Genomic DNA, 27,936 nt, shown 5'->3' with positions numbered 1-27,936 from the left:
GTTGGGGTTAAGGCCATAGTTGGTGGCAAGTCACAGTGGTGATTAATTTGTAGTTAGCTGGGACAGGCAGGAGTCATGGACGGGGGACCCAGCTGAGGGTGGCATCAGGGCTGGGTTGAGCTTTTGGGGGCTGGTGGCAGTTGAGCCTGCAAGGAGTCAGGGACACTCTCTTCTGTCCCTGTGACTGGGAATACTTGAACCATGGCCCAGGTATGATTCTGCTCTCTAACCTTCTGTCTCCTTTCTGACCCCTGGCCACACTGCCAGCGGCCCCCTGGGGAGACACAGGCACCAAGCAGAACTTTGTGTTCTGATATATCTTACCAACTGGTCTCCTCAGCCCAGATTAAATGGAATCTTGTCTCCCCAGCCCAACCTTTGGAAAAGTGAGACCCCAGAGCTGTGCCACCTCGGCTATGCTGATAGACGCCTGGGTGCAGGGTGAGGGTGGGGCTGCTGTCCTCAAGGGCTGCAGCTGGCCCAAACACCCACTTGATGGGCACGTGGCTCAGTCTCCAGCACTCCCTGTCTACTCTATGCTCCATCGTGCTGTGTAGACCATGCCTTCTGGAAGCTGGAGGAGGGGTTCATGTTGGGCTGCTCCTAATACCCCCAAGGAGAGACACTAGGTTGTGGGGTAGATCTGACGTCTGTCCTGGACTCCAGGAGACAGGGTCCCAGGAGCCCTGCGCTCCGCTCGGCTGGGATCTGCCTTTGCCTCACCCCACAGTCTTACTGCTGACCCAGCTCCCTTATCAGCCCCTCACTCTTCCATGGGCCCCAGGGGAAGCCACGCAGGGAGGGGAGGGGTCAGAAGGGAGAAAGGGAAGGAAGGAGCATCAGATGGGTCCCGGTCTCTGCTGTGACAGCAGCTCGGCTGGGATCACGAGAGGTCCCGTCTTGTTGGGACTGTAATTTTGAAAGTAAATTAAATCCCACCTACCCTTGACATTCCCTTAACTTGGCCTCATCCCACCCCAGCCAAGTGTGACCCGGTGAGGGTCCACCGACCTGCTGAATGTGCCGGTCCCTGTCACACCCCTGGTACCACTGCCCCTCACTCCTCCATGAGCCCCTCTCTTCCCCTCACCCTGCCCCTTAGCCAGGGCTCTAGGGTTCTGAGCCAACAGCTGTCCCCCAAAACCTGTTTCCAGAGGGGCCTAGGGTCAACTGCCCCAACCTAAAGCAGCTCTCTGTTCACAGACATTCATCGTGCTGAATAAAGGCAAGACCATCTTCCGGTTCAGCGCCACCAACGCCTTGTACATCCTCAGTCCCTTCCACCCCGTCCGGAGAGCAGCAGTGAAGATTCTGGTCCATTCATATCCTTTACAGTGAGTCCCTGCTGTGTGTACCTGCTGGGCCCCACATGGGGGGTGGACAGGGGATTTAGGGCTGAGAACAGTAGAGTACTGATTCCTGGCTGGGCCTTGGACAAGCAGCACAGTCATTACCTGGCTGCTGGTTGGAAATGCAGACTCTCAGACCCCACCCTAGACCTGCTGAGTGAGCACCTGCGTTTTAACAAGGTCCCAGGGCATTGTTGGGCACAGGAACATCTGGGAACCCCTGCTCTGAATCTTCAGAAAAGAAATGTCCTGGAAGCTGAACTACTGAGGATCCCAGAAGCAATGAGGCCTGTCAGGGTCTCTTGGCTCTGGTATTGGCCCCAGGTGTTCCCTCCCACTGCACCCCCTAGGCCCCGCACCTCTCCCCTAACACACACGCACACATATACACACACTTGCAGGGACTGGGGCTCAGCCAGGGCGAAACCACTTCCCCATAAAGAGGCCTCTGGTTCATTCACACGTGGGCATCTTTTCAGGGAGGCAACACTTGCTTTTTGATTAGGTGTTGACAAAATGTTTGCAGTTTCAAAGTATCTCAGAGAACTGGTTAGCGTTCAATTATATAAACCATAGCCTTAAAAAGCTGCAGGCTGCAGAAGAGAGCTATTGGTGTGCTGCAGTGTAGTAAGGGGTATATGCTGGTCTTTGGGCCCAAGGGGGGCCCCATTTAGACCACCCATGGGACGCGGTGCCAGCATCCAAAGACGGATGTTCTCCAGACTTCAGAAAAGGGGCCCCACAGACAGAGCATCTCAGAGAAGGCAGGTGCAGGCTGCAGAGTCACGGGCGTCTGTGTTTTATCGTGATGGCCTGGGCAGCCTTCCTTTGACTGGCAGCTGAGTCTGCTGTTAGTAGAATCCATGCTGCTGGGTTCAGCGGTGTGATTAGTTGTGGATGTGGTGGATTGGCCCCATGGAGCTCCCGAAGGTCCCCCTCAATTCCCTACTCTATATGGCCAAGGCAAAGACCTCACCCCTTAACCTCTGGGCAGGAAGGCCGCTTCAGGAAAACAGCTGCCCAGTGAGGGACTAAGTAACTGGGACTGCTGCTGACAGCTCAGGGGTTTTCCTGTCTAGGCAGAGGGCAGGCTGCTCGTTCTTGGCTCCACTTTCTGCCCAACTGGGCCCCTTGCCTGATCCTCACCCCAGGGGTTAATTGGAGAGGCTCAGAGCCCAATTTGTTCTCTGCATGCGGGCGCTCTCTCGCCTTCTCCAGCTCACTCCAGCCTTTCTCGCAGGGTTCCTGAGACACGTGCATGTCCAGGGAAGATTCCACATGCAGGCCATCGCAGTGTCAGCAGCGGGGTGGTCTGTGGGTGGGCACACACTGGGGAGAGGGACTGCATTCGGGGGCAGCCTGCCATTCACAGCTGTATCTTACTTTGTGAGGCACGAGGGTTCTAGATTTCATTTGGGGCCATTCTGCCACTGTTCCTAAGCTCCCTGTAGATGCCAGAGCCTTTGCCAGGCATCCCAAAGGTACCAAGCTGAAGAAGACCATGTCTTTACCCACTTGGGAATGTTGCAGTCCCCCTAAGAGGGAGAAGACAGCTATAGGAACAGTTGTCATTCCTGCCAGTGTGTGGGCACAGCCTGGTGAGAACAGTGAGGCAGAAGGGGGAAAGGACAGTCTGCTTTCTTCTTCTGAGCCTCACTCCAAGGGCGTGGCCTCCCTAAAAGCATGCTCTGCTCCCCTGTGGGGCTGCTGCTCCAAGTATCTAACCAACCCAGCACTGTTTAGCAGCCTCCACATCCCCCAGGGCTGTAGCAGCAGCCCTGAGGGTCCCTCGTGGCCCTGGGCAGGGCGTGGGGTGGACTGGGCCAGCGGAGGCAGGGGGGCCAGGAAGGCAGTATAGGACTGGAGTCCGCCAGCCTGGCCAGAGGCTCCATTGAGCAATACTCCGAGGCTGTGAGGTTCTGCTTGCACTTGGCAGGACGGGCCCTGAGGGCTCCGAGCCAGCCTGTTTCCCCCAGGGCAGCTGCTCCAGGGAAGTGGCTCAGCATCCTTGAGGCCCCGTGCTGGGCTCCTAGCAGCTGCCTTGAAACTCCACTGCGTGGGGATGGCAGCGCCCTGTTGGTCCTCAACAGCGCCCCTTGGTGGGACGAGAGGCACTGTGGGGGAGGAAGGGCCTAGGTCGGAAGGGTTTAGGAGCAGCGCCTCTGTGCCCTGAGCCTTGCCATTGATAGTGTGGTACCCCCACCAGTAGCCTCAGCGCCATGGGGATCATGTAGGAATTAGCGAATCCTGGGCCCCACCCCAGAGCCTTCGTTTTAGCAAGGTCCCCAGGATTCCTGCCTGTACTGCCCAAGGTCAATGGTTTCCAAATATCAGCCTGCGAGGGCCACATCAAGTCTCACCTGGAAAGTTTGTTAAAATTGCAGATTCCTAGCCCTTTCCAGACCAGAATCGCTGGTGTGAGGGTTAGGAATCCACAAGCTCTCTGTGCATTTTTTAAAAAATCAAGCTATAATTCACATACCATAAAACTTACCATTTTAAAGTGTACAATTCAGTGGATTTAGTATCGTCATAAGGTTGTGCAACCATCACTGCTACCTAATTTGAGAACATTGTCATCACCCCCCAAAAAAGCCCCGTGTCCGTTGGCAGTCACTGTGCATTCCTAATGCGCAGATTTCATGTTTTCAATTGTGAACTTTCTCTCTGCTTACATTTTTTTAAAACTGTGGTTAAAACCATAACATAAAAATGTACCATCGCAACCATTTTTTAGAGTACGGTACCGTCGAGTTACCTGTACGCACATTGCTGTGCACCAGAGCTCTAGAACTTTCTCATCTTGCAAAACTGAAATGCTCTACCCATTGTTGGCTTACATCTTTATATCCATTCAAACATCTAAGTCTCCAGTGTGCAGAGTTCTGTGCCAGGCCCTTTGGAAAGAGCAGGAGGGGCAAAGACAGACTTGCAAAGGGCTAGTGATGCAGCCCCTGTGCTCAGGAAAGAAATCCTGCTTCCTTACAACCACCCAGGCGTTCACAGTGACTTGACAGTGAGTGCACGATAAGTCACTTGACCTTTGCTCTGTGCTCCACGCCGGCAATGCATCCCTGGGAAATGGCCGAAAAAGTAAATATAAGCATGGCAAATTATTTTTTCCCCTGTATTTTTACTCAAATCCTGCAGAATGTGTTCCTGCCAGGATTAAATAAAAGGAACCAACTGAACTCCAAATCCCACTGCACTCACATTCAGAGAGTCCTCACATTCACGCCGAGCAGCATTTTGCCTTCCTGGGTGCACAGGATCTGTTCACAAAATCCTCCCACGTTTCTCTAGCAGATTCAAATGGGCAATCAAATCGCCAGTTTTTGTGTGTGTGTGTGTGTGTGTGTGTGTGTGTGTGTGTGTGCATTTAACAGCACAAATCTATGACAATACCCCCACAGTTAATGCCCTTCCCTTTGGGAGGTTTCTGACTCCTTGGGATCTGAAGACAGGCAACCCAAGTTTCAGGCATTCCCCACAACCCATGCAGACAGTCCTTGCTGGCATTTTAATCATGAGGCTGGGAGTGGGTGTTTGGGGACAATGACACGACAGGATTGAAGATGTTCAGCTGATTCAGGCCTAGGGAGCTGGCCTTTGCCTCTGCCCACACATGGGACCAGCTCAGTCATCGGCCTGAAATGACCAGGCAGTGCAAACAGGTGTGCCCTGGCCAGGAGTGCACTTGACTCATCTCTCTGGTATTGACTGCATGCTGGGCTCCATGGGGAACCTGAGGATGCTTTGGGCAGAGTCACATGGATTAGAGGCTCAATCTAGATAGGAAGAGACCACACATACACACACACACACACACACACACACACACACACACACACACACACACGGGCACTCACACAGGAGTGAAAGAAAATAGGGGAAGGGCCGTCCTCCAGACCAGGAGAACCAGGTAGTGTTTTGAGCAGTCAAGTGGCAGAGACTAGAGTCTGCCCTTCCCTGGACCATTGCTGTGTCTGGAAAAGCCAAAACCCAGACACACAGCTCCTGTCGTTTCCCAGCATCGGACCCAGGCCCTGGTTGGCAGGACTCGGAGAGCTGTCTTCTCCGGCTCTTCCCTAAGTTTTGATGTTAGAGTCCAGCTCACCTCCATCTGTGTCCAGCCAAGTCTTCTGGTCCAAAGCAGCCTGTCCACACGGCTCTCTGCCGAGCGGCCTTTTCTCCATTCTCGTCAGAGCTGTGAGCAGTCTGCCACAGCCAGGAGAGGAGAGGCTTAGCTCCTCAGAAAGAAGTCTCCCCGGTCCTCAGCCCACCCTGCTGCACCATGGCCGGCTGGGCTGAGCAGTTGCTGGAGGAACGCTGGTCAGCCTTCAGTGCCTGCCTGCCTAAATGCCTCCTCTAGGAAGCTCACCCAGAGGCAGGCCTGGTTTCTCAGAACATCCCATCTCAGAGCAGGGGCTCCAGTACCTCCCTGTCTCCCACACAGGGTCACGCACGCATGCTCAGGTGACAGTTGTTCTTAAAAATGACAGATAATTCCACTCCTCCTGAATGGCAGTCTGCTTACACTTTGGGTGTGAGCCCGTGACACGTTTGGTTTTCATACTGCCTTGCGAGTGGCCAAGGCCAAGTGTGGAATAGCATTCCCCCTTAGCTGGGGAGGGCCTGAAGCAGGGGAATGGACCAGGTGACCTTTGGTGTCATCGTGCAGTGATGGCGTAGCAGCAGGTCTCAGAGGGGAGCCCCGCATCTGGGCAGCCGGGGCTGAGCGTGGCTCTGCCATTGGCCAGCTTTGTACCTACAGTCATTTTCTGTGACTGCTATTAACAAATTACCACACACTTAGCAGCTTTAAACAACATGAATTTATTATCTTACAGTTCTGGAAGTCAGAAATCCAGAAAATTGTCACTGGGCTAAAAATCAAGGGGTCGGCAGGGCTGCGTTTCTTTTTGGAGGCTCTAGGGGAGAACCTGTCTAGGCTTTTCCAGTTTCTAGGGGCTGCTGTGAATTCCTGGCTCGTGGCCCTCCTCCATCTTCAAAGCCTGCGTGCAATAGCTGGTGTTGTGTTTCACACACGCATCACTCTGACGCTGACTCTCCTGCCCCCCTTTTCACTTTAAGGACCCTGTGATGGCACTGGGCCCACCCAGAAAATCCAGGATCATCTCCACGTCTTAAGATCCTTAATCCCATCTGCAAAGCCCCTTTGGCCATATCCATTAACAGTCGTAGTTTCCAGGAGTTAGGGTACGGTTGTCTTTGGGGGGCTGTCATTCTAACTCCCATAGTATCCCTAACTTCTTTGTGCTTCTGTCTCCTTGTCGGTAAACTGGAGACCAAGTCCCCATCTTACGGGTTGTTGGGAGAATTGAATTCATGGATACAGAGAGCAGAGCGTGGCACCCAGGAAGGGCTCCGTAATGCTTGCTCTTGGCATCATTACTTTCATATTTCAGGAAGCATCTGGGCTCCTCAGTAGAGGGCCCAGCAGTGGATCTGTGTGGATGAATAAAGTCTGGTTGAGGGCCATGTTAATTGTCTGCTCGGTGAGGAAAGCCTTGGCATGGAGCCTGAGTGTGCGAGACGCGTGTGTGTGTGTGTGTGTGTGTGTGTGTGTGTGTGTGTGTACAGGAGAAGGGATGTATCTAACTCTGCCTTGAAAGCTGGAGAAGGAGGTAAACCTGCCGTGGAGACCGTCACACAGACAGAGGGATGCAGAAACCCAGCTGAGGGAGGGACCCCAGGACCTGGGCGGTGCCCCTGGTCAGGGAGCAATCGGGCCTTCCCGGGGCCATAGCTTCTCAGCTAAGCAGCTCTGGTTTGATTAAGGGGACGTTCCAAAGCCTGATTTCCTCTCAACTTAGTTGAGAAACTGGAGAATTTGTTATAAGCTAGGGGCCCAGTTTGACAAGCTATTGCCTGATTCCCTAGATTTTGTAGACAGATGACTGGAGCCATAGAGGGCATCCACCTAGATTCCTCAAGAGGCCTCACCTCTCTCCCCAGCCGAGGCAGAAGTCACTACCCCAGCTCAGCCCACCTCCAGTCTGGCTGCATTGGCCTCCCCATCAGGCCTGAGGCTGGGCCAGGCCTTGGAATGGGGTGGAGCTGTGGTAGGGAGGAAAAAGGCTGGTCCCTGGAGCTCAATTACTGCAGCTTCTGGGCACCCTGTGGGAATCTCAGGGCTGATGCTGGGGCGATGTGGGGAGCCTGGGGGCAGCTGCCAAGAGTGGGAGGCCCAGCTTCTCCTCTCATGCTAGGGAGGGGATTTGTGAGGGCTGCAGAGTATCCCTGTCCCAGGCCAGGCCCCTTGGGGTACCACAGCCCCTAGGAAGCCCAGGGTCTGTCCCTTGCTCCTCTGTAGGTCTCGCAGAGGTGAGGGAGGCCGTAGAGATCAGTCAGAGCTTAGTCCAGCCTGAAGCAGCAGCTGGGACTTGTAGCCAAAGAATCAGGGGTCAGACAAGGCCTGGGGCAATTCAGTTCAAGGCCCAGGGCCCAGAAGGATGCCCAAGACAGAGTCCCAGCATTTGAAGAACTTACTTCTGGTGGGAGACAAGTGGGCATTACCAGTCAGAGAGCAACCACGTGCTAAAAGAGGGATGTGGGGTGTTCCTGCCGAGGGGTGCTCCTGTCGGGGTGTGTTCCTGCTGAGGGGTTTCTTGGAGGAGGAGGAGGCATGTGGTAGGTGGAGCAGAAGACAAGAGTGAAGAACACGTACAAAGGCGAGAAGCAGCCAGAGAAGTAGTCCCCTGCCTTGCCAGGGTCAGTGTGTCCCAACAAGGTGCATAACTTGTGTCAGCAGAAAGCTTCAGAGACGTCTTAGGCCAAAAGTCAGCCTGGGCTGCTCCTGTAGAAGTGGGGGAGGGAACTCAGACCCTGGACCGTGGCCTTCCCCTCCAACTTCCTCAGTGGCCCCTGAGGAACAGCTTGTAAATGCCAGCAGGGGGACCTGCTCCCGGGGACCTGCTAAAAGTGCACATTCAGGTGTCTGGTGCCTGTCAGGGGCCGTGGAGCAGGGCAGGCATCCAGCTGAAAGTGCCAGGCGGGGACAGAGGCCCGCCTCGGTGTGGAGGGGTTGGCAAGGCCTGGGCACGGCCCCGGTGTGTCTCCTTGGAGCCCCGGTCTCATGGAGGTGGCAGCACTGGCTTGGCAGTGACGACCCCAGGGCCAGGACCCTCTGGCAGGGGTGGCCTGGCTGACCCCCGCACGTGGATTCCTTGACTCCTGCCCCACGCTCTTCAGCATGCTCATCATGTGTACAATCCTGACCAACTGTGTGTTCATGGCGCAGCACGACCCTCCGCCCTGGACCAAGTATGTCGAGTGAGTACCTTCAGGGCCTCTCAGCCGGCCCCTCCCTCCCTTCCTTTCCGTTCCATGCTATGGCTCCTAAAGTCACCCCCGAAGAAGTCCGGGTTCAGGCCCAGGGACTCACCCAACTGGGGGAGGTTATCCTCGGCCCAGCCCCGACCCTCTTTTTCTGCCCTGATTTCTGCCAACTTCTTGCTTTGAGTTGTGCTCTCAGAGGCGGAGGTCTCCAGGTCGGCAAAGTGGGGGTTCCTCCCTGACCCATCCCAAAGAGTGTTGGCAACTTTGGAGAAGGCTCTGAAATAATAATAATGATCATTAATAATAATCGATTGAGCACTTAGTGCATGCCAGGCACTATCATTGAACAATAAGCGTTAGCTTTTTTAATCCTCATGGCAACTCAATAGGATAGTACAACCACTATTGCCATTTGACAGATGAGGAGACTGAGAATTAGAGAAGTAACTTGCCCGATACCATGCGGCTAGGAGGTGTGGCCACCAGGGCTATCCCTGCTTCAGTACCACACTCTGCTGCTTTTTCCCCCTAAGTCCTGCCTCCTTTAACCATTGCAGTTTTAGAAAACTGCTTCTCATCCTTCTTCCCAAATGAAAGCATCTTACCCACAGGTGCTAAGCAGACCTAGTAGGTGCATTTGGCTCCTGTGCTTAGGAGACCAAAAGAATGTTGGGGACATCCTCTCTTACGAAAGCTGCTTGCTTGGTGGCTGTCCCCATGCACACAGCACCCAGCAGTGTGGCCAGTGCCAGCGCCTGCATCCAGTAGCTGAGACCTGGAAAACACATAGGTGTGGCCCTCTCCCATTCCTGCCCTGTGGGCCACCAGGCATTTGGGATTCGTTAGGCTGCCCCAGGCAGAGAGAACAGCCCCCCACCCAGCCTCAAGTGTCAGAACATCAACCCCCTTTCTAAGCTCAAGGTAGACAGCTGTACCCACGTCTTCTGTAGGCAGTTGAGGATGGCCATGCTCTCCTCACTAGCTGCTGAGGACCCACAAACAAAGTTCAGGGGCCATGGCTCTGAGTGTCCTTACTGCCTTGTGAGGCACCACATACCTATGTACATAGACTCCTTGGACGGGAATGAGGAGATAGGTGGAGGGTGTCCTTACATCAAGACAACCAAGAGAAAGAAGATGGAGTTTCAGACGGGCCCTTGGATGTCACTTGGTAATGTTGAATAAACAAATGGGAAGATGGATTAGTTAGCCAGAGGTTTGGGGCAAAGCTCCAGCCCTCTATTCCAACTCTGTCGGGGCATTGCAGAGAGCCTGGTCTCAGGGCCCGTTGAGAGAGGAGGGCTGCACAGGGCTCGGGCCATGTGGGGAACCTGGCTAACCTGGCCCGTGGGCTTCAGCCTCCCTGAGAAACCCTGCCGGTCTCTCCTTTCCAGGTACACCTTCACTGCCATTTACACCTTTGAGTCTCTGGTCAAGATTCTGGCTCGAGGCTTCTGCCTGCAAGCATTCACCTTCCTCCGGGACCCATGGAACTGGCTGGACTTCAGCGTAATTGTCATGGCGTAAGTACCTTGCGCACTGTGCTGACCTGTGCCATGCCAGGCCACCGGAGGGGCGAGTGCACCACCCTGGCATAGGGCTGTAGAACAGCCCACCTTCCTGCTATGGCAGGAGGAAGACGGGACGGAGAGCCTCCGCTCATTCTGGGGGGGAGAAGGTCTACAGGAGCTCAGGCGGGCCATCGTGGTCAGGTCTCCTGGCTCATCTGTGGCTCCATGGCAGCCCTGTGCCCAAAGGACACCATTACGATTTTGGTTTAGCACTCTGTGCCCTTTCCACCAAGGGAAACCAAATCTTATAGCCTGAAATCTCTGGACCACTGAACAGTAACCTGGATTCCACGGTGATTAAGAATGAAACTAGTAAAGGGAGAGAAGGGGCCTGAAGAAGTGACCAAGTATCCCCAGGACCTCATGCCAGGCCCACCAGCACGTCTGTTGTCCACTCATAGACTCTATGTCTGGCACATTTTAAGGTACCTAGTTACTGACATGATCCAGTGGGTCCTCACACCAGCCAGAGAAGTAGGCTGGATGGGGATTCCTTATCCCCATTTTACAGATGAGAAAACTAATGCCAAGGACATACAGAGAGCCTTCCAGAAAGTGAACGTGACCCCTGACCTATTGCCACGCAGGCTCAAACCCCCCTCCTCACCTGGGAGGAGACCCTCTCTGAGGGGTTGGGTTGAAACCTGGCACTCTGGATGTCTTAGGCAACGGGTGCTGTCTTCTGGTGGGGACTGATGAGGACGGGCCTTCCATGCAGCAGTTTGGTCACAGGCTCAGCCATCAAATCCTTCCTGAAAGCCTGATCTGTGTGGAGAACCCAGTGCGTGCAGGGCTGGGCACTGCACCTTGGCAAGGAGCAGAGCTGGTGAGGGTTATACTTCCTGCTCTTGCAGAGCCTCAGTTTCTCCACTTGTGAAAGGACGGGGGTCAGCCTCGGGGGTATCAGAAGTTCAGTTTAGCGCCTACTTTCTGTGATTCTTGGATTCACAGAATCCACCTATTTATGATAAAGTCTTTTTTTAACGCCAAACATAAGCAGTCCTGACCTCAGCTGCGCTGTGAGGGAGGGAAGAGAAAGAGGGACCTGCGGATAGGGCGCTTTCAAGGTAGGTGGAAACCCTGATAGTTAGAAAAGGCATCAGAGCCTCTGTTTCTAGGTAGCTGTTTCCATTTTACAGAGGGAGAAACTGAGGTTCAGAGGTTACCACTTGCCCCAAATCCAGTGCAGATTTAGGCCTGGGCAGAGCTGAGTGAGACAGAGAAAGAGTAATGGGACAGGAAGGTGCAGCTTGGTGGAGGGGGACAGGCTGTGCGGCCTTACAGGCCGTGACAAGAATCAAGTGTCATGGGAGCCACTAGGGGGTAAGAATAGGGAGCGACATGATCTGATTTACATTCTACAAAGATCACCCTAGCTGCTGTGTGGACAGGAGATGAAAGGAGTAAGGGTGGAAGACACAGAAGTTGGGAGTCTATTTTTGTAGCCAGGAGAGAGAGGATGGTGGCTGGGAGCAGGGTCCAGGTGGACAAGGTGAGTGACATGGTCGTAGTCTGGATATACTGTGTAAAGTCGGGCTGACAGGAGGCCTCAGGGTAGTTTCTGGCTTGAGCAGCTGCATGAATGGTGTTGCCATTTGTCGAAATGGAAAATGGAAGGAGGAGCTGGCTGCCGGAGAAAGGGAACCAAAAGTCCGGTTTGGAATATATTATTTGAAAGCATCCAGGGTGAAACATTGAGTTGGCAACTGGATATTCCAGCCTGGAGCTCAGGAAAGAGGTCCGAGGTGGAGATGTAAATTTAGAAGCCATTAGGGTGCAGATGGTATTTAAAGCCAAGAGACCAGATGAGATCATCCAGGAGTAAGTTAGCCAGAGAAGGGAAGCTGCCTGGAGACTGTCCCATGGGACTCTCCGACGTCTCAGGGTCAAGAAAGAAGACGATTGAGGGAAGAAGACTGGAGGGAACTGCCAGGGAGGGTGGTGGGAAACCAGGAGAAAGCAGTGTCCCAAAAGCCAACTGAGGGACGTGACTCAACTTGAAAGATAACACGAGGTGGCTGAGGAAGGCGAGAATGAAGATTGGACTGTTGGAGAGGACGACACGTGCAGATGACCTTGACAGGACAGGTTCCAGAGGAATGGAGGATGTATGTACGCCTGATGAGAGAGGCTCAAGAGAGCGCGGGCGGAGGGGAGGCGGAGCGAGTACAGACACCAGTTTTGTGGAGTTTGCTATAAACAGGCTCGAAAATAAGGTGGTGGCCAGAGGGAAAGATGGGTGAACTGACAGTTAAAGAAGGGAGGTGTCTTTGCAGGCTGAGGGGAGTGATCCGGGAGAGAGAAGTTTGATGGTGGAGTGTGGGGGCGATGGGGAATTGCAGGAGAGAAGCCCTTGAAGCTGGCCGCAGCTGGGGGAACCCAGGGCCTAAAGACGCATTGGCCTTAAGAACAGGGAAGGCTAAAGTTCGGGTGGAGATGGAGGTGGATGGATAGAGTGGATGATGAGAGAAAGAATTTTTCTTCTGATTGCTTCTATTTTTCTCAGTGATAAGAAGCATGATCATTAGCTGAGAACATCTCTGAGGTCTGAGGAGAGAGGGAGCTGGGAGGTTGCGTTGACTTGGGAACGAGTAGGATGGCTGCTGGGCCCAGGCTCCAGGGTGCCTTACGGGAAAGGGGCAGTGAGGGCCTGGTATCACAGGAAAGAGGCTCCACGGGTGAAGACACAGCGCTTGGCTGAGCCTTTCCTACCTTCCCTACCTTCCCATCCTGGATGCCCCAGTCCTGGAAAAGGTGCCACCCTGGGCCCCTTCTGGGACAGCGGGAACCAGGCTCTGGCCTGTCGTCAGCCCATGACTCTGGGAAATGCTCTGCATGACCTCAGGCCCTCAGCAAGCCCTCCTGTCCTATCTTAGGGGAGCAGCCTGGTCTCCATCCCTATGGGATTCCACAGGGACCTGCTAGTCCCACCTGGAATCACAGAGCAGGTATGCTCTCCTCTCACCAAGGCCTGCCTGCCTTCACTCTGTGCAAGAACCAGGGGTGGCAAAGCAGAACAGGGCCTCAGAGGCCACCAGACTATTTCCACATTTGTGAATGTCTCACAGAAATCGCACCCTCCCTTCTCCTAGGGCTGCAGGGACTCAGTGGAATGTCAGCCGCGTGCCCTGGGCTGCGTTGGCCCAGCAGCTTTGATTGACAGGGATTCTATTATACCTTATGAAAAAATTAGCTACTGCCCTGGTAATGCAGTGAGATGCATTTTGCTCTAGCCAACATGGTTCAGTAGCATGCGATTCCTAGGATCACCGAAGGAGTCGTAAGTGGCAGAAAAGTTCTAATCAGTGAAACTCCCAATCCCGCCTCTATTTTATAGATGGAGAAACTGAGGCTCAGAGAGAGCCTGCACTTGCCCAAAATTATAGAATGAGCCAGCAGCAATGCTGGGACTAAAACCAAGTCTCCTAGCTCATAACCATGAGAGGCACCCCAAGTCTGATGTTTCTGGCCAGGTTTTGACCTGATCCCCCACCTCCTCCCAATTTAGAGTCTGTGGGAGGCTTGGAGGGGTGGCCTGAAACCCGGCAGCCTCAGCTTGCAGCCCTCCAGCCAGAGCTTTTCCTCTGACCCCCTCCCAGCTGGGCATCACCTGCTAGTTAGCACAGCCTCCTACCTTCTGGGGTTGTTATGGAAACCGAACCTGGAGGGGAAGGGGGGGAAAGCAGAGAGAAGAGGGTGGCAATCATGCAGTATCTAAAGTGCTGGCTGTACCCTCTGCCTAGCAGCCCAGGAGGGGCCATCTGCATTGAATGGGAGGGTTGCACAGTACTGTGGGGCCAGAAGAAGGCCAGGGTCTGTCTTTCCTCATGGTTCCTCAGCCTCCAAAAAAGGCCCCTCTGCCCTGGGGCTGGTGTAATGAGGTGGAATTCTCACCTACCACCCTCTGCTCTTTCCGAGTCAGGGCCCAGGTCCCTACCCCCGCCCCCACTATCTGCCCCTGCCCAGCAGCTTGGCCGTGGCAGAAAGAGTAGAATGGCTTGGAGGAACGTTTTGCCAGCCTGAGGGGCAGAGCTCTACCCCAGTCCCCACCCTCACCCTGCTACTGCTGATACAGATACAGGTCTCTCCTGCCTGGCCACACTCCAGGGCCCCAGAGAGGCCTTGCTGGGGTCTAGGGCCCCAACATGGGAAACATCCTGGCCCAGGCTCTGAGTCTAGGAAAAGTCAACAGCCCTCATTTCACAGACACTGTCACAGACACAGCACGCCCTCATCCAGCGCTGTGCCCCATGGTCAAGACTTCTTCCTCTGTAGGACTGCTCTCCCACACGTGTCCAGACTTCACAAACACGACCACCAGCCTCTCTTCTGTCCTCAGCCATGGGGCTGGCTTTCCCAGCCTGTGTGAGCACATGCCTTGTGATCTGGGGATCTCGGCTTCTCTGAGCTCAGAACCAGCTGCTGGGGGGGCAGGTGACAAATGGAGGGCAAGTACTGTCTGTGCTGGGAACCCTGAGAGCGTGGGGAAGGCAGGTTCTGCATGGCCAGGCAGACAGGTAGAATCCACTTCACTGAAAGCCCCAGGGGACAGACAAGTCTGTACGTGACAGGAGGGGAGAAGCAAGGACAGTCGGTTCCCTCTCTTATCTGCATAGTGCTCCCCTCACTCCCTGTAACCGGAAGACACAGACTTGAAACCAATGTCCCAAACAAGAAAAGCTATTTTCCCAGGCCACACCCGTTCGACCAACAGCAGGAAACTGGGCCCAGAGCAACCAGCAAGTAAAACACCGTGGCAGTGTCCTAGGTTCAACCTGACAGTGTCATGGCAGCACCACGTCTGGACAGGGAGTCTAAGCCTGAGAGAAGAATGTGGAATAGTGGCCTGAGCCTCTGAACCATCAAAGAGAATGGAATAACCATCCAAGGTTGAGAGAGAGCTTGGACCAAATTAATAGGCATATGTATATATATGTGGGCCAGAACAAGGGAGGTGACTTCTGCTTCCCGCTGCAAGATGGGGCTGCATCCGATGGCTGCACTGGAGGAAGATTTATAAGCTGACGTGAGTCCGGGGGATGCAATGGAAATCACACCACAGAAACAATCTGTGGTGTGACCAGAAGGAAAGCTCTTCTGACTTCCCCTCTCTGAAGGGCTGTGATGAGTTAGGAGGGAGCAGGCGTGGTCCACAGGGCCCCATGACGATGGAAGGGCCCATGAGTGGATGTAGTGTAAGCTGGTGTCAACCCAGTGTCCGACCTGGATCAGACGGGACCCTGCGGACCCCAGGACACTGAGTCCCTTGACACAGCCTGCCAAGTCCTTCCCTGGTGACACCCAAGCCCGAGGGCAGATTCACGAGCTCTGAGTCAGGTGGGGAGGCTGGAGGTCCAGACTGACTGGCAGAGTGAGTCCAGCTGCACTGTCAGCCCCCCTTGGCACTCATGCGGTGTCGCTGGGCTGACGTCCTGGGTCTGACATCACGCGGGCTCCAAGTCAGACACACTTGGTTAAACATCAGATGTCCTGCGTCCACTGTCCTTTGTTAAACATCACCTTCGGTTAAATGTCAGACACCCTGGATGCGAAGCCTCTGGTTAAATATCACAAGTCACTTGCCATGGTCCCGATGGCCCCGGTCACACACTGTCCTTCTATCTCTCAGACATCCTGGTCACGTGGCCCATCCACACGTGTCCTCACACTCTGCTTGGGCAGGTCCCTGCCTCCCAGAGATGTCTCCTTCCTCCTGTGCCTGTGGAGGCCATGGATGGACAATTGTCTAAGGTGTAGGTGGAAGCCCCACAGCCATCAACTCTGCTGAGTGTCACTCAGGCCCAAGCAGACCCCGAAAGCTGCTCACCTCCAGATATCACTCCTGTGGAGAACCAGGGCCTTCCTTGGGGGACACTAAGGGTCTTGGGGTGAGACTAGAGTGGACGCGTGGGGGAGGGGCCAGATCTCCTAGGACCCCACATCCTGCTTCTTTCTTGCGTTGGCCACTGCCTGGGACTCGTCAAGGAACTGAATGTTCAGGCAACGTCCCTTCTTATCTTCGTCCTTTGGGAACGCTGCTTCTCCTGTTGAGTACTCAGGTTGCCGCCACCTCCTGACGTCAGAGACTCCTGAGCCCCTCCTCGCAGTTTGTGGTTGGAAGGAGAAGGGCAGCCCTCGGAGGCCCAGCCACACCTTCATGGTGGTCTCAGCCAGGGCTTCAGGGTCCCGTGGATCCGAGCAGCCAAGCACGAGCAGATCACTGACTGCAGAAGACGCAAAGCAACCAGAAACCAGAAACCAGAAACCCACCTGCTTCCTCTATCGCCTGGCCAGTGCCTCCCGGAAAATACTTTCCCTCTTCGCCCCGCTGTGTCCCCATCCTCAGACCTCACTACATGGTTTCATGTCATGGTCCCCAGTGTTGTGGAGAATATGGCAGAGTGATTGCCTCCTGGCACTGGATATTCACGAGACCATCACTGAGAAAGCCACCTGGAGGCTTGCTGTGTGGACATCCTTAAGGTACCCTTACTGAGGTCTCCATGTCAAGAAGGTTGAAATCAATCAGGACGAAAATCTGGGGAGGGGGCAGTGCCGGGCCACCCACAGCCCTCCCTGTGGGAGGGGGAGAAGGGAGAGGGCTGGCCGGGAGGGCAGGCTGAGGTGCTGCTTTGTAATTCCCAATAACTGTGGTTTGATTCTGCAGGTATGTATCAGAAAATATAAAACTAGGCAATTTGTCGGCTCTTCGAACTTTCAGAGTCCTGAGAGCTCTAAAAACTATTTCAGTTATCCCAGGTAAGACGCCCAGGTTTGCCTCTCAGATCTCAGCTACAAGTGACTCTCTCTCTGTCTCCCCTCCCCCTCCCCCCACCACTGTGTGTCTCTTCCTGGCGTGTTGTCACTGTCTCGTGTATGAATTTCCCTCGTTACAGGTACACAACTGAATTTGTGGACCTGGGCAATGTCTCAGCTTTACGCACCTTCCGAGTCCTCCGGGCCCTGAAAACTATATCAGTCATTTCAGGTGAAAATCAGGTTAAACGCCAAGGCTGGAGGGAATTTCCAGCCACCTGGGAGCCACGGCGACCCTCAGGAAGGCCCCTCGAATGTGCCTGTCACCAGAATACCTTTCCCAGAGCTCGGGTGTGGGAGCAGTCGCCAGTGGACACGGCTGTCCCCTCAAAGCCCACTCTCACAGATACCAGGGGGTGTACAGTACCCCATGGCAGGTCCTGGATGGAACGCAAATTCTTCCCAAGATAGTGATTTCTTTCCCAGACTGAACTTCACTATTTGAATAGCTAAAAGCTTGTGTGTAACTTGCTTCCACCTGAAGTATCCTCCTCTGGTAAGGATACCACGTACACACCCGGAACAAAAAAGGAAAACTCCGGCCTCGTCTTTTATGACTGAGTGCCCAGTCCCTGCCTTGGGACCCTGCTGGTGATCTATGCACAGCTGGAGCCCCAGCCCCATTTTGTGAACTGGAGCGTACTCTGTGGACAGGTGTCGTCTGGCCTTGGCGTCTAACAGCCCTCGCTGCACGGTGCGGTAGAGGTTTAGCAAACCATGCATGGTAGCCTCAGGAAGAAATTCTCCTTGACAGATGTTGGCAATTGTACCCGGAAATCTTCTAAGCCCAGATGGCCTCTCTAGAAATTCAGTCAACCCCATCCATCCAGGAAAGCTCTCAAAAGACTTCTGATGATTTCAGAGCCCAGAGGGCAGTTTCCCCGAGGCTCCTTCCAGAGCGTGTTCTGAATGCAGCTGCTCTCAGAACTGGAGAAGGCACTTCTTGTAAGAAGGCAGCTGGAGACAGGTCGCACGCCACTGTTCTGGAGAGGTGGCATTGCTGAGGGAAGAATTCAGGGACCCATATGGTTGTCTCTACTCCTGGTTTGGAAAGCTAGTGGGTCCTGACCCCTGGGCCTGCCTTTGGCTGTTACTGCCCCCAGGAAAGCAGGGGCCCTGCTCTGAGCTCCCTGGAGGTGTTCAGACTCCCCATGGTGGGGTTTGTTATCTTATAATGGGAACCTCCATTTAATGCTTTGTTCACACCGAGCCTTGGAATGTTCCTTCTGGCCTCTGAACTCACTCTACGATGTGCACAGGGCCACTTGTCCCCCATGCCCCCCACAAGTGGCCAAACCCCTGCTAAGAGCCAGTAGCAAGTGGGACTGTCTGTCCCCAGCCACTCACATGGAGCTGCCCCCATTGAGACAGACGGTATTGGCCTTGACAAACACATACATGCTCAGAAGCCTCAGGGTCTGTTTTCTAGGGTCCCAGGGACAACCTCACAGCACATACCCCACAAGACTGGATAAGCACACGGACCAGGGCAGTTAAGAAAAGGCACGTTTCAGTCTGTTTTATAGGAATGGCTGAAAAAGGAAAATATTTCTCAGTCCTGAGGAGAAGGAGGAAGCCCGCCAACCTCACCCCAGCCCCTTTGGATCTCTTTCAACTTTCAACTGCCAGCGACCCAGTGAGGCAGCACACAGTGAGACCACACACAGCTGTGAGGCAGCACACAGTGAGACCACACACAGCTGTGAGGCAGCACACAGTGAGACCACACACAGCTGTGAGGCAGCACACAGTGAGACCACACACAGCTGTGAGGCAGCACACAGTGAGGCCACACACAGCTGTGAGGCAGCACACAGTGAGACAGCACACAGCAGACCCTGAAAGTGCTCGTTAGAAAAATGCTGTGGTCCACATTATGGAAGGCCCCCTGGAGGAGGTATCACTCAATCTGAGTTCTACATAGCCTTGGCCGTCTCCAGATCTTGGTCTGCTTTCCCATAAAATGGGAATGAAATCAGAATGATTGGTGTCCGAGGGCTCTTCGCCCAGCCTGTGAGAACTTCAGTGGCAGGAGAATTTTCCATTTGACCCCCCAGGACTCATCGCTTGCTGGGTCTTTTGAGAACGAATCCCATTATTTTATTGTAATCTTGCCTGAAGTGAACTTTGTCATCAGTATGAGAAACGTTAAAGGAGAGGGTCTGTGCTCACCTACTGTCCCCACGGAGTCTCCACAGACCAGGAGGTGCCTCGCTGGGCCTTGGACGTGATGCTCTAGGCCAAAGACGCTTTCGCTTATCAGCTGAGGCAGAGTCCAATTGGGTATGCCAGCTGCTGCCTACCACCCCTCACTTTGTCCTCCCCACTCCCCACGCTGTGGCCAGGGTCTCCGGATCTGATGGGCAGAACCAGTGTGTCACGTAAGGGATCTAGAATCTCCACTAGAGATGAGGGGTCTCGACTACAAGGAGCTCGTGACTCCTACTACCACCACCACTCTGTGCCCAGACCCCTTCAAGGTCCACCCACTGCCCAAGCAGTTGCCAACATCTGCTGGGACAATTTCCACAGAGAGTGCTGAGTGCCTCTGAGCCCTGGGCAGATGGCAGCGTTAGTGGCACCGTGGTGGGGACTTCCTCTCCCTGTCCCGTGTTTGCCCATAGCTGCCTCCATGTCTCTGGGTCGCGGGCACAGCAGCCTCAGGCACAGCTGCCACGGGTGCTCCTAACACATTAACCGGCTGGACGATGGATGGATGGAGCTTAATCTGAGATTTGGCCGCTTGTGGGGGTAGTGTGGGGGTGGTTGAGTGGGGCAGGGCCCTGCTGCTAGCAGGGAAGCCCCCTCGCTCCCCATGCTCTGCTCGAATGTGTCATAGGACAGTAGCTAAAGTGTCAGACCGAATGTGTCTACACGTGCTTTTCTGTCACTCCGCTGTGTGGCGCTGGCTTCTGCAGGGAGCTGGGCCGTGCAACTAACAAATCATGGCCTTTGCTTTGGGGAACGGGATGGGATGGGTCCCAGAGGGACAGAGAAGGCAGAGGAGGAAAATGCAATATAGGTAAACTCCTCCCTTCCCCTGAACCTTTCCCAAAGGGGGGGTGGCTGAGCCAGAACAGGCCCCTTAGGACATTAACAACCATGGCCTTGCCAGACCTCCCCCCAAGCCCCCAGCACATGCAGTACCTCCCCCACCAGGAATGTCTGTGTCTCTCCCCATCTCAGGATCAAAGCTGCGGCCCTTCCATCATCCTGGAATGCGCCTCACCTCGGTCTCCGTTCCATAGGCTACATTCCAAGGGGCAGGCCTGGCATACCTTGTGGACAAAACCAGAGGGGGACAGTCTTTGAGGGCATTTTCTACACCTGTGTCATATATTTAGCTAGTGGAGAGCAAAGAGGACTGGACCCTCTGAAAATGCACGACCAGACTGGACTCCTGCCCTAGGATATCAGCAGAAGAGAGGGGACTTTGGTCTGAAAAGCCCAAGAGAGGCCTCCTTCCCTCTGCCCCCACCTCATGGCTGCCCGCCTGGCCCAGCACCCCCCCAGGCCTGCCCCCACCCAGGGGAGCAGGGAGCACGGTGCCTTTCGGTGACCCCATGCTTATTCCTGCCACCCCCAGGCCTGAAGACCATTGTGGGGGCCCTGATCCAGTCCGTGAAGAAGCTGGCCGACGTGATGGTCCTGACGGTCTTCTGCCTCAGCGTTTTCGCCCTCATTGGCCTGCAGCTCTTCATGGGCAACCTGAGGCACAAGTGTGTGCGGAACTTCACGGAGCTCAACGGCACCAACGGCTCTGTGGAGGCCGATGGCCAGGTCTGGGAATCACTGGACCTCTACCTCAACAATTCAGGTGCAGACTCGCCCTGCGGCCCCGGGCAGGGCTTTATGAAGTATCCAGGGCCCCCAGCACCTCCCACACAGGCCTCACCAGAGGGCAGGCCTTCCTCCAGGGCCATTCAAGCCCTGCTTGATCCCCCGGAGAACCAGCTGTGTGCTCAGGGACCCCAGCCCCTGCCCTTTGGGCTCCAAGAGAGGACAGAGGGGACAAGACTTAGGGCCTGTCCTCGTGAGTTGTGAGGCTAGGTGGGGAGATGATGCTTGAACAGGAAGGATGGGGTTCAATGGAGAGCCAGACAGGGGACAGCAGCTGCGACATTTGGTAGGGGGACTAACCCTAGAGTGTCACGAGTGGTGAGAAGACCATCTTCCCTGCAGAGAGAGGAGTGTTAGCTTAAGAAAGGGTGGGACAGAGAGCTGGGGACAAAGAATGAGGCTTCAGAGTGGAGGCCCCATGTGATTTTTCAGTTGATTTCTGGGTTCCTTGCAAAAATGTTAATTCCATACACGTGTCCCCAGAGCCCTGCAAGAAGGACGGGACAAGCTCAGTGATTGCACAGTCATGTGAGCTACTCTTGATTCACTGCCCCAAGGTTTACACTTCCATTGTCCAGGCAGATGGCCAACACCTCTGTTGGGTAGTGCCATCAGTCTGCACCAAAGGGAGACACTGGCACAAGGCCAGATTCCAGGCCACAAGGACCCTGAGGGCCATTCTGAAGTTAGGGCCTCTTACACGCACCAGCAATCCACTTTGGAAAAAGAAACATAGAATCTCAACGAGGAAATTTGCTTATGGTTCAGCTGTGGCCACTCAGCATTGGTTCCAAAACCAGTGTGCACCAGAGTCCCCAGGAGGCCTTCGGAACACACAGACTGCTGGGCCCATCCCCAGAGTTTCTGAGTCAGTGGGTCTGGTTTGGCCCTCAGGACCTTTCTGTCCAGTTCTCGGTTGATACTTGATGCTGCGGGTCCAGGGCCCACACTTTGAGAAGTGCTGCCTAAGACGTAGGCAGGTAGTGGTGAGTGGTGGGGACTGACAGGTGTGATTCACCTGGTCGGGCCCCAGCCCTGTCGGAACAGACAACACTATGGCCACGGTGACTGGCAGCCATTATTTCTACCACCTTATGCATAAGGAACTGTGTCCAGACAGAGCCAGGCAGTAGCCTAAGGCCACACAGTGACTCAGTAGCCAAACTGGAACTCTGTCAGTGACCCTGCCTCCTCGTTCAGGGCCTCTCTTGGCCCTGGTTGACCCCCCCCTGAGTGGCTTGGTGCTGGGTACACAAGTTCCCTGTGGGAGCTTCCGGAGTCATCTGAGAGTGTTGGGGACACTGGCATCTGAACATCTGAGGAGTAGCAGGAGGAACGCCAGGGAAGGAACTGGAGTTGCCTAAAACCTGGACAGAGGGTGGGGACAGGACAGGGGCAGAGAGGAGGTGGGAAGACCACCAGTGGGGTCTCTACACTCCAAAGCCCTGGGTGCAAGGCGGGAACCCAGGAGCCTGGGCCACAGATGCCCCTCACCGCCGGATGTTTCTCTTCCAGAAAATTACCTGCTTAAGAATGGCACCTCCGATGTGTTACTGTGTGGGAACAGCTCTGATGCTGGGTATGTGGCACCCACCCCCCAGGACCACCTCGCCCATCCCAGGGAGTCTCCTGGTGCTTTCTCAACTGATTGTGCTGTCAGTTTTTGCCCTTGACCCCAGGGACAGCGAGACTTCCCCCTGCCTCCTCCCCTGCCAGGCCTCTGGCAGCTTCTCTACCCCACCCTCACCACAAGGGAGACAGCTGCAAAGGGGGTAAAGTTAAAGAATGGGATGAGGGTACAGCTCTGCAGAGAGGGCGAACAGAGTCCAGAAGATGGGGCAGGATTGGGGGACAACCCAGGAGGCCCTGCTGGGCCCCCCACTAGCTCAAGCCTAGCTCCGTTCCTTTCCAGAAGCCCTCCAGGGCTGCTCCTTTTCACTCAGTCTTCACTCCCTCTCTGCTGATCTCTCCATGGGTCAGGAGTGAGTAGAGCGTCCGCCCGCAGCCTAGACTCCTGCAGGGCATACAGGCCCCGGACCTGCAGCCTGAGTGGTACCCAGAGTGCCCCGTAGCCATGGCAGCTTCCAGGGCACTGTGTGCCCTGGAGTCTGGGCCAGTGTGACTGTGCTGTATATAGGTTGTTGGGGGAGGGGGTATATAGGCTCACCTGGTGGGGCTGTGGTCCCACATCTCTGAAGAAGTTCCAGAACCCTTCCCGTCACTAAAGAGATTGTCTGAAGGGTCTTAGGACATTAGCAAGGCCCCATGGCCACACCCTCCCACTTGCTGAGTCCCCCTTGCCCCTTCTCGCTCATGCACGGCAAGCAGGCATGAATCCAGCCCAGTGCTCCCTCTCTGGGAGAGAGGCTGTCTCCTCCAGCATGGTGAACCGTGGGTCTGCCTTACTGCATCTGTGTGCACGGTCATGCAAATGGGCCCGTTCTCCAGATGTGGCCAGGCCCCAGCCGTCCACCCTAGAGTTATCCCTTGGTTCCACGGCCCGGCCTTTGCCCTGGGTTCCATCCTGTTCAGCTGAGCCAAGCCTCACTGCTCGCCTGCGTGCCTGCATTATGCTCGCTCTCTGTGGGGTGGGCAAGCAGAGGAAGCGGTGTGAGCCAGGCTGCGAGGGGAGAAGCAAGTCAGCAGCTGGAATGGTATGTCTTGTGGGCAGAAGGTGGCTGGTTTTAAGCCTAGCAGAATACAGGTGGGTAGAGAAAAGAGGGAGGTGGTGTCCCAGGGTAGAGGCGCAACATAAAAAGTCATTGAAATAGGACCCAGCAGTGTGTCACTAAGTTCATGAAGCAGTGGGGCTTACGCTGTCTGCCCAGGGAGACAAGTCAGGGGTCTTTGGGGCAGAGGCCCCCTTACAGCATGAGACAGAGTCTGCATATCTGGCTACAGGTCGTGTCCTGAGGGGTACCGGTGCCTAAAGGCAGGCAAGAACCCTGACCACGGCTACACCAGCTTCGACTCCTTCGCCTGGGCTTTCCTTGCGCTCTTCCGCCTGATGACGCAGGACTGCTGGGAGCGCCTCTACCAGCAGGTGCGTGGGTGCGCGGGCCAGCAGAGGGACACCAGCTCGGGACTCCACACCAGGGCCCAGGCTCTGCTAGCTGGTAGTGGCCCCAGCAGCTTTTTCACTGGCAAGAGCTTAGGAAGGGCAGAGGACAGGGGCCAGGGATCCTTGCACCTGAGAGATGGGGGCTCAGCAAGTAAAGAAACTTCCTTTTTGCTGATGACCAAGTACCCATCCCTTCACATAGGACACTCTGTGCTCTGTGAGTGGGACACTCCTCCACCCTATGTGGTGGGATAGTCCCCTCTGTAGGTCCATATCCTCTGTGGATTGCGACACTCTGCCCCCGTCTGTGGGTGGCACACCACCCCCTATATGTCGGTCATTCTCTGTGGGTTAAGACACGTCTCTTTAGAGATGAGACATTCTATACCCCTTCCCCAGGCTGTGGTCATTTGAACCCCTGGCACAGCCATACTGGGCAGCTTGGACATACCATGACCATGCCCCAGAAGGCGCCCCAGTGGGGATGACATCTGTCCCTTGCTCCCCCAGACCTTGAGGTCCGCAGGGAAGATCTATATGATCTTCTTTATGCTCGTCATCTTCCTGGGCTCCTTCTACCTGGTGAACCTGATCCTGGCCGTGGTCGCCATGGCCTACGAGGAGCAGAACCAAGCCACCATCGCTGAGACCGAGGAAAAGGAAAAGCGATTCCAAGAGGCCATGGAGATGCTCAAGAAAGAGCATGAGGTGGGTGAGTGGTGCAGCCAAGGAGCCTCCAGACCAAGCCCTCACCTGACAGTGGGTGCTGCTGGGTAAAGCTGATGTCTGCTGGGTGAAAATTTGGTTCCTACTGGATAAAGACTGTCTATTAATGAGGTGCATGGTAGATAAATGTGATGCCTGCTGGGTAAATATGGTGCCTACTGGGTAAGATGGTTCCTGTGAATATAGTGCATGCTGGATAAAAGAGGTCCATGTGTCCATGGACATAGTTATCCTGGTCAGGGATGCCTTCTGGTGGGATAGTGTGGAAGGTCCAAGGTCGGAGGCTTGAGTCAGCTCAGAAAATAAGCAGTGGCAGTGCTGCCCTGGCGACCCACAGTTCCACACACAGTGGGTTCTGGAGGCTATCTATAGAGCAAGCCTGTTGGAAGCCAGGCTGTGGACATCTACTTTCTTCTCACTGCCTCATGCCACCTCCCACAGCGCCCATTTTGGCCAGCCAAACCTTCTAGAAGATCCTCTGACCTCTAGTTCTGTCACTTCCTCTGCTCATGAACAACCTCTCCCACCTGTCCCCCATACTCCCCTCTTCCAAGAGCTGCCCACATCAGCAGCTACTCTCCTCCTCCCTGGACTTTGATCTTTCTCAAAACATCCTGGGTCTGTCTGAGCTCATCTCTCCCTGATGCCCTTGTTTGGGGGTAGGTAAGTTTTCCAGGTGGGAATTCCCGCCCATTCTCGTGAATTTTTTTGCTTTCCTGTTCCTGAATCCCAAGAAAACTTGGTCGGGAAATCGGCTCCTTGAACCCAGTAATACCCACAATGGGAAATAAACGTACTACTCACAATGTATCTCTTAGACATTTTTCCTATTTATCCTAGGTTTTCTGGGCGGGAATTCCTGCCTGTTCTCGGGAATTTCTTCCGCTTTTCCGTTCCCGAATCCTGAGAAAAGTTGGTCGGGAAATCGGGAAAATCGGCTCCTTGAGCCCAGGTGGTTGGTAGTATCGGCCATCACTTTGTGGAAACGATTCATCCTGGAGAACAGAAAACAGTTTATATCTCGGGATTTGGGAATAGGAAAGCAAAAAAATTTTCATGAAAACTCTAAGGAAACCCTAAGGGTAGGTGTAGAAATCCACTTACTGATGGGAAAAACCGAGACACTGAGAGTTGCCTGTCCTGTCTTAGCCTGAGGCGGCACAAAGTCTCAATGACCAAAACTTCCCTTCTTCCACCCTTTTCCAGGCCCTTGCCATCAGGGGTTTGGACACCGTGTCCCGCAGCTCCTTGGAGATGTCCCCTTTGGCCCCAGTAATCCCCTATGAGAGAAGGAGCAACAGGAGAAAACGGATGTCTTCAGGGACGGAGGAGTGTGGGGATGACAGGTTCCCCAAGTCCGATTCGGAGGATGGTCCCAGAGCAATGGTAATCCCCGGCCGTGGCTCTGGCCCTTTCAGGGTAGATTTGGCATCAGAAGCCCATCATGCTAGGCCGCTGGTGCTGTCACAGCCCCCATGGTTGAGCCATCCTTGAGCCCCCTTGCAGCCCTTCTTGTTTCCCATGACCATTCTTAGAGTGTGGATTGGTAGGAGACCAACACCATGCCCAATGAGCGAGGGGCATGAATGACTGTCCCAGGTAGGTCCTGCTCACATTGGGCTCATCTGCACAGCGGGAGCCTTCCTGCCTCCTCTTCCTCTGCCAAGCCTTAGCCCTACCTTCAGGCCCAGGTGAGCTTCAATCTCAAAGCACCAAGAAACAAGCTCCAGGTGAGCCGAGATCCCAGGATTGCTCAAACCCTACACCTACCTGTTCCCTGAACTCCTAGTTCCGTATGGCTAGCCAAAGTCCTCAAAGCTCCAAGAAGCTGAGCTGGGACCGATGCCACAAGAGATAGGCTAGGAGCACTTGAAAAGCTGTCTTGGTCATGTCTTCTCTCTCTGTGCCCTCAGAATCGTCTCAGCATCACCCACGGCCTCAGCAGGAACTCCGTGAAGCCACGCTCCAGCCGCGGGAGCATTTTCACCTTTCGCCGGCGAGACCTGGGTTCTGAGACAGATTTTGCAGATGATGAAAACAGCACGGCAGGGGACAGTGAGAGCCACCGCACGTCACTGCTGGTGCCCTGGCCCCTGCGTCGGCCTAGTGCCCAGGCACAGCTCAGCCCTGGGACCTCGGCTCCCGGCCACGCCCTGAATGGCAAAAGGAACAGTACCGTGGACTGCAACGGGGTGGTCTCCCTGCTGGGGGCAGGTGACCCTGAGGCTCCCTCCCCAGGGAGCCACCTCCTCCACCCTATGATGCTGGAGCGCCCCCCAGACACGGTGAGCCAGCCCCATAATGCAGCACCAGGGCAGATCTGGTCTCCCAATTTGTCACCAGTGCCAGGTCCAAAAATACCAAGTACTTACTGAGCACCTAGTATGCTGGGTTCTGGGAGTGTGTTGTGGTAATAAACAGGTATTGTAGTTAAGTAGTTAGCAATTGGTAAGGCCCAGGCTTTGGGACACCACAGTGGCACAGCACCAGTGTCCTGGAGAACTTGTCTGTGCCAGGGGTTAGTCCTATAGAGATGCTGGATCCTGGGCAATCCAGGGGCTCCTGGGAGAAGGGCTGGAGTGACAAAGAGATACTTACCAGGTTCTGGGCAACAATCATTCACCAAGTTTGAATTATTTCAGTACTTTAAAACTGATAACTCAGTATTAGCTCAAGTAATAAGCCCTGTGGGAGGACAAAAGCAGGAAAGAGGGAAGAGGAACCCCTTCTCATTGAGAGGCACTTTTTTTTTTAAATTTATTTATTGGGGTGACAATTGTTAGTGAAATTACATAGATTTCAGGTGTACAATTCTGTATTACATCATCTATAAATCCCATTGTGTGTTCACCACCCAGAGTCAGTTCTTCTTCCATCACCATATATTTGATCCCCTTTACCCTCATCTCCCTCCCCCCACCCCCCTTACCCTCTGGTAACCACTAAACTATTGTCTGTGTCTATGAGTTTTTGTTTCTCATTTGTTTGTCTTGTTTTTGGTTTATATACCACATATCAGTGAAATCATAGGGTTCTCTGCTTTTTCTGTCTGACTTGTTTCACTTAGCATTATTCTCTCGAGATCCATCCATGTTGTCACAAATGCTCCTATATCATCTTTCCTTAACGACGAATAGTATTCCATTGTGTATATGTACCACAACTTCTTTATCCATTCGTCTATCGAAGGACATTTTCGTTGTTTCCATGTCTTGGCCACCGTAAACAAAGCTGCAATGAACATTGGAGCACACGTGTCTTTATGTATAAA

General features: G+C 54.4%; 1 protein-coding gene across 3 annotated transcripts in view; it reads left to right on the top strand.

Annotated features, from left to right (window-relative positions):
• SCN5A (sodium voltage-gated channel alpha subunit 5) overlaps positions 1-27,936 on the top strand; it is a gene marked incomplete at its 5' end in the record, with an annotated part of 95,655 nt that overhangs the window by 17,725 nt on the left and 49,994 nt on the right. For 2 of the 3 annotated variants that reach the window (XM_081072280.1, XM_081072279.1), the window contains 9 exons: positions 8,566-8,645; positions 10,046-10,174; positions 17,119-17,210; positions 20,625-20,855; positions 22,394-22,457; positions 23,780-23,921; positions 24,450-24,647; positions 25,872-26,051; positions 26,579-26,950. In XM_081072280.1, coding sequence (XP_080928406.1) covers positions 8,566-8,645; positions 10,046-10,174; positions 17,119-17,210; positions 20,625-20,855; positions 22,394-22,457; positions 23,780-23,921; positions 24,450-24,647; positions 25,872-26,051; positions 26,579-26,950 — 1,488 coding nt within the window. Of the gene's footprint in view, positions 1-1,203; positions 1,335-8,564; positions 8,646-10,045; positions 10,175-17,118; positions 17,211-20,624; positions 20,856-22,393; positions 22,458-23,779; positions 23,922-24,449; positions 24,648-25,871; positions 26,052-26,578; positions 26,951-27,936 lie in introns of those variants that run through there. The other variant, XM_081072281.1, reaches the window with a different exon arrangement.

The sequence above is a fragment of the Rhinolophus hipposideros genome (genome assembly GCF_964194185.1).
Source record: "Rhinolophus hipposideros genome assembly, chromosome: 14".
Lineage (NCBI taxonomy): Eukaryota > Metazoa > Chordata > Mammalia > Chiroptera > Rhinolophidae > Rhinolophus > Rhinolophus hipposideros.
Note: the sequence above shows the minus strand (reverse complement) of the source record. Positions and strands in the feature narration are given on the sequence as shown.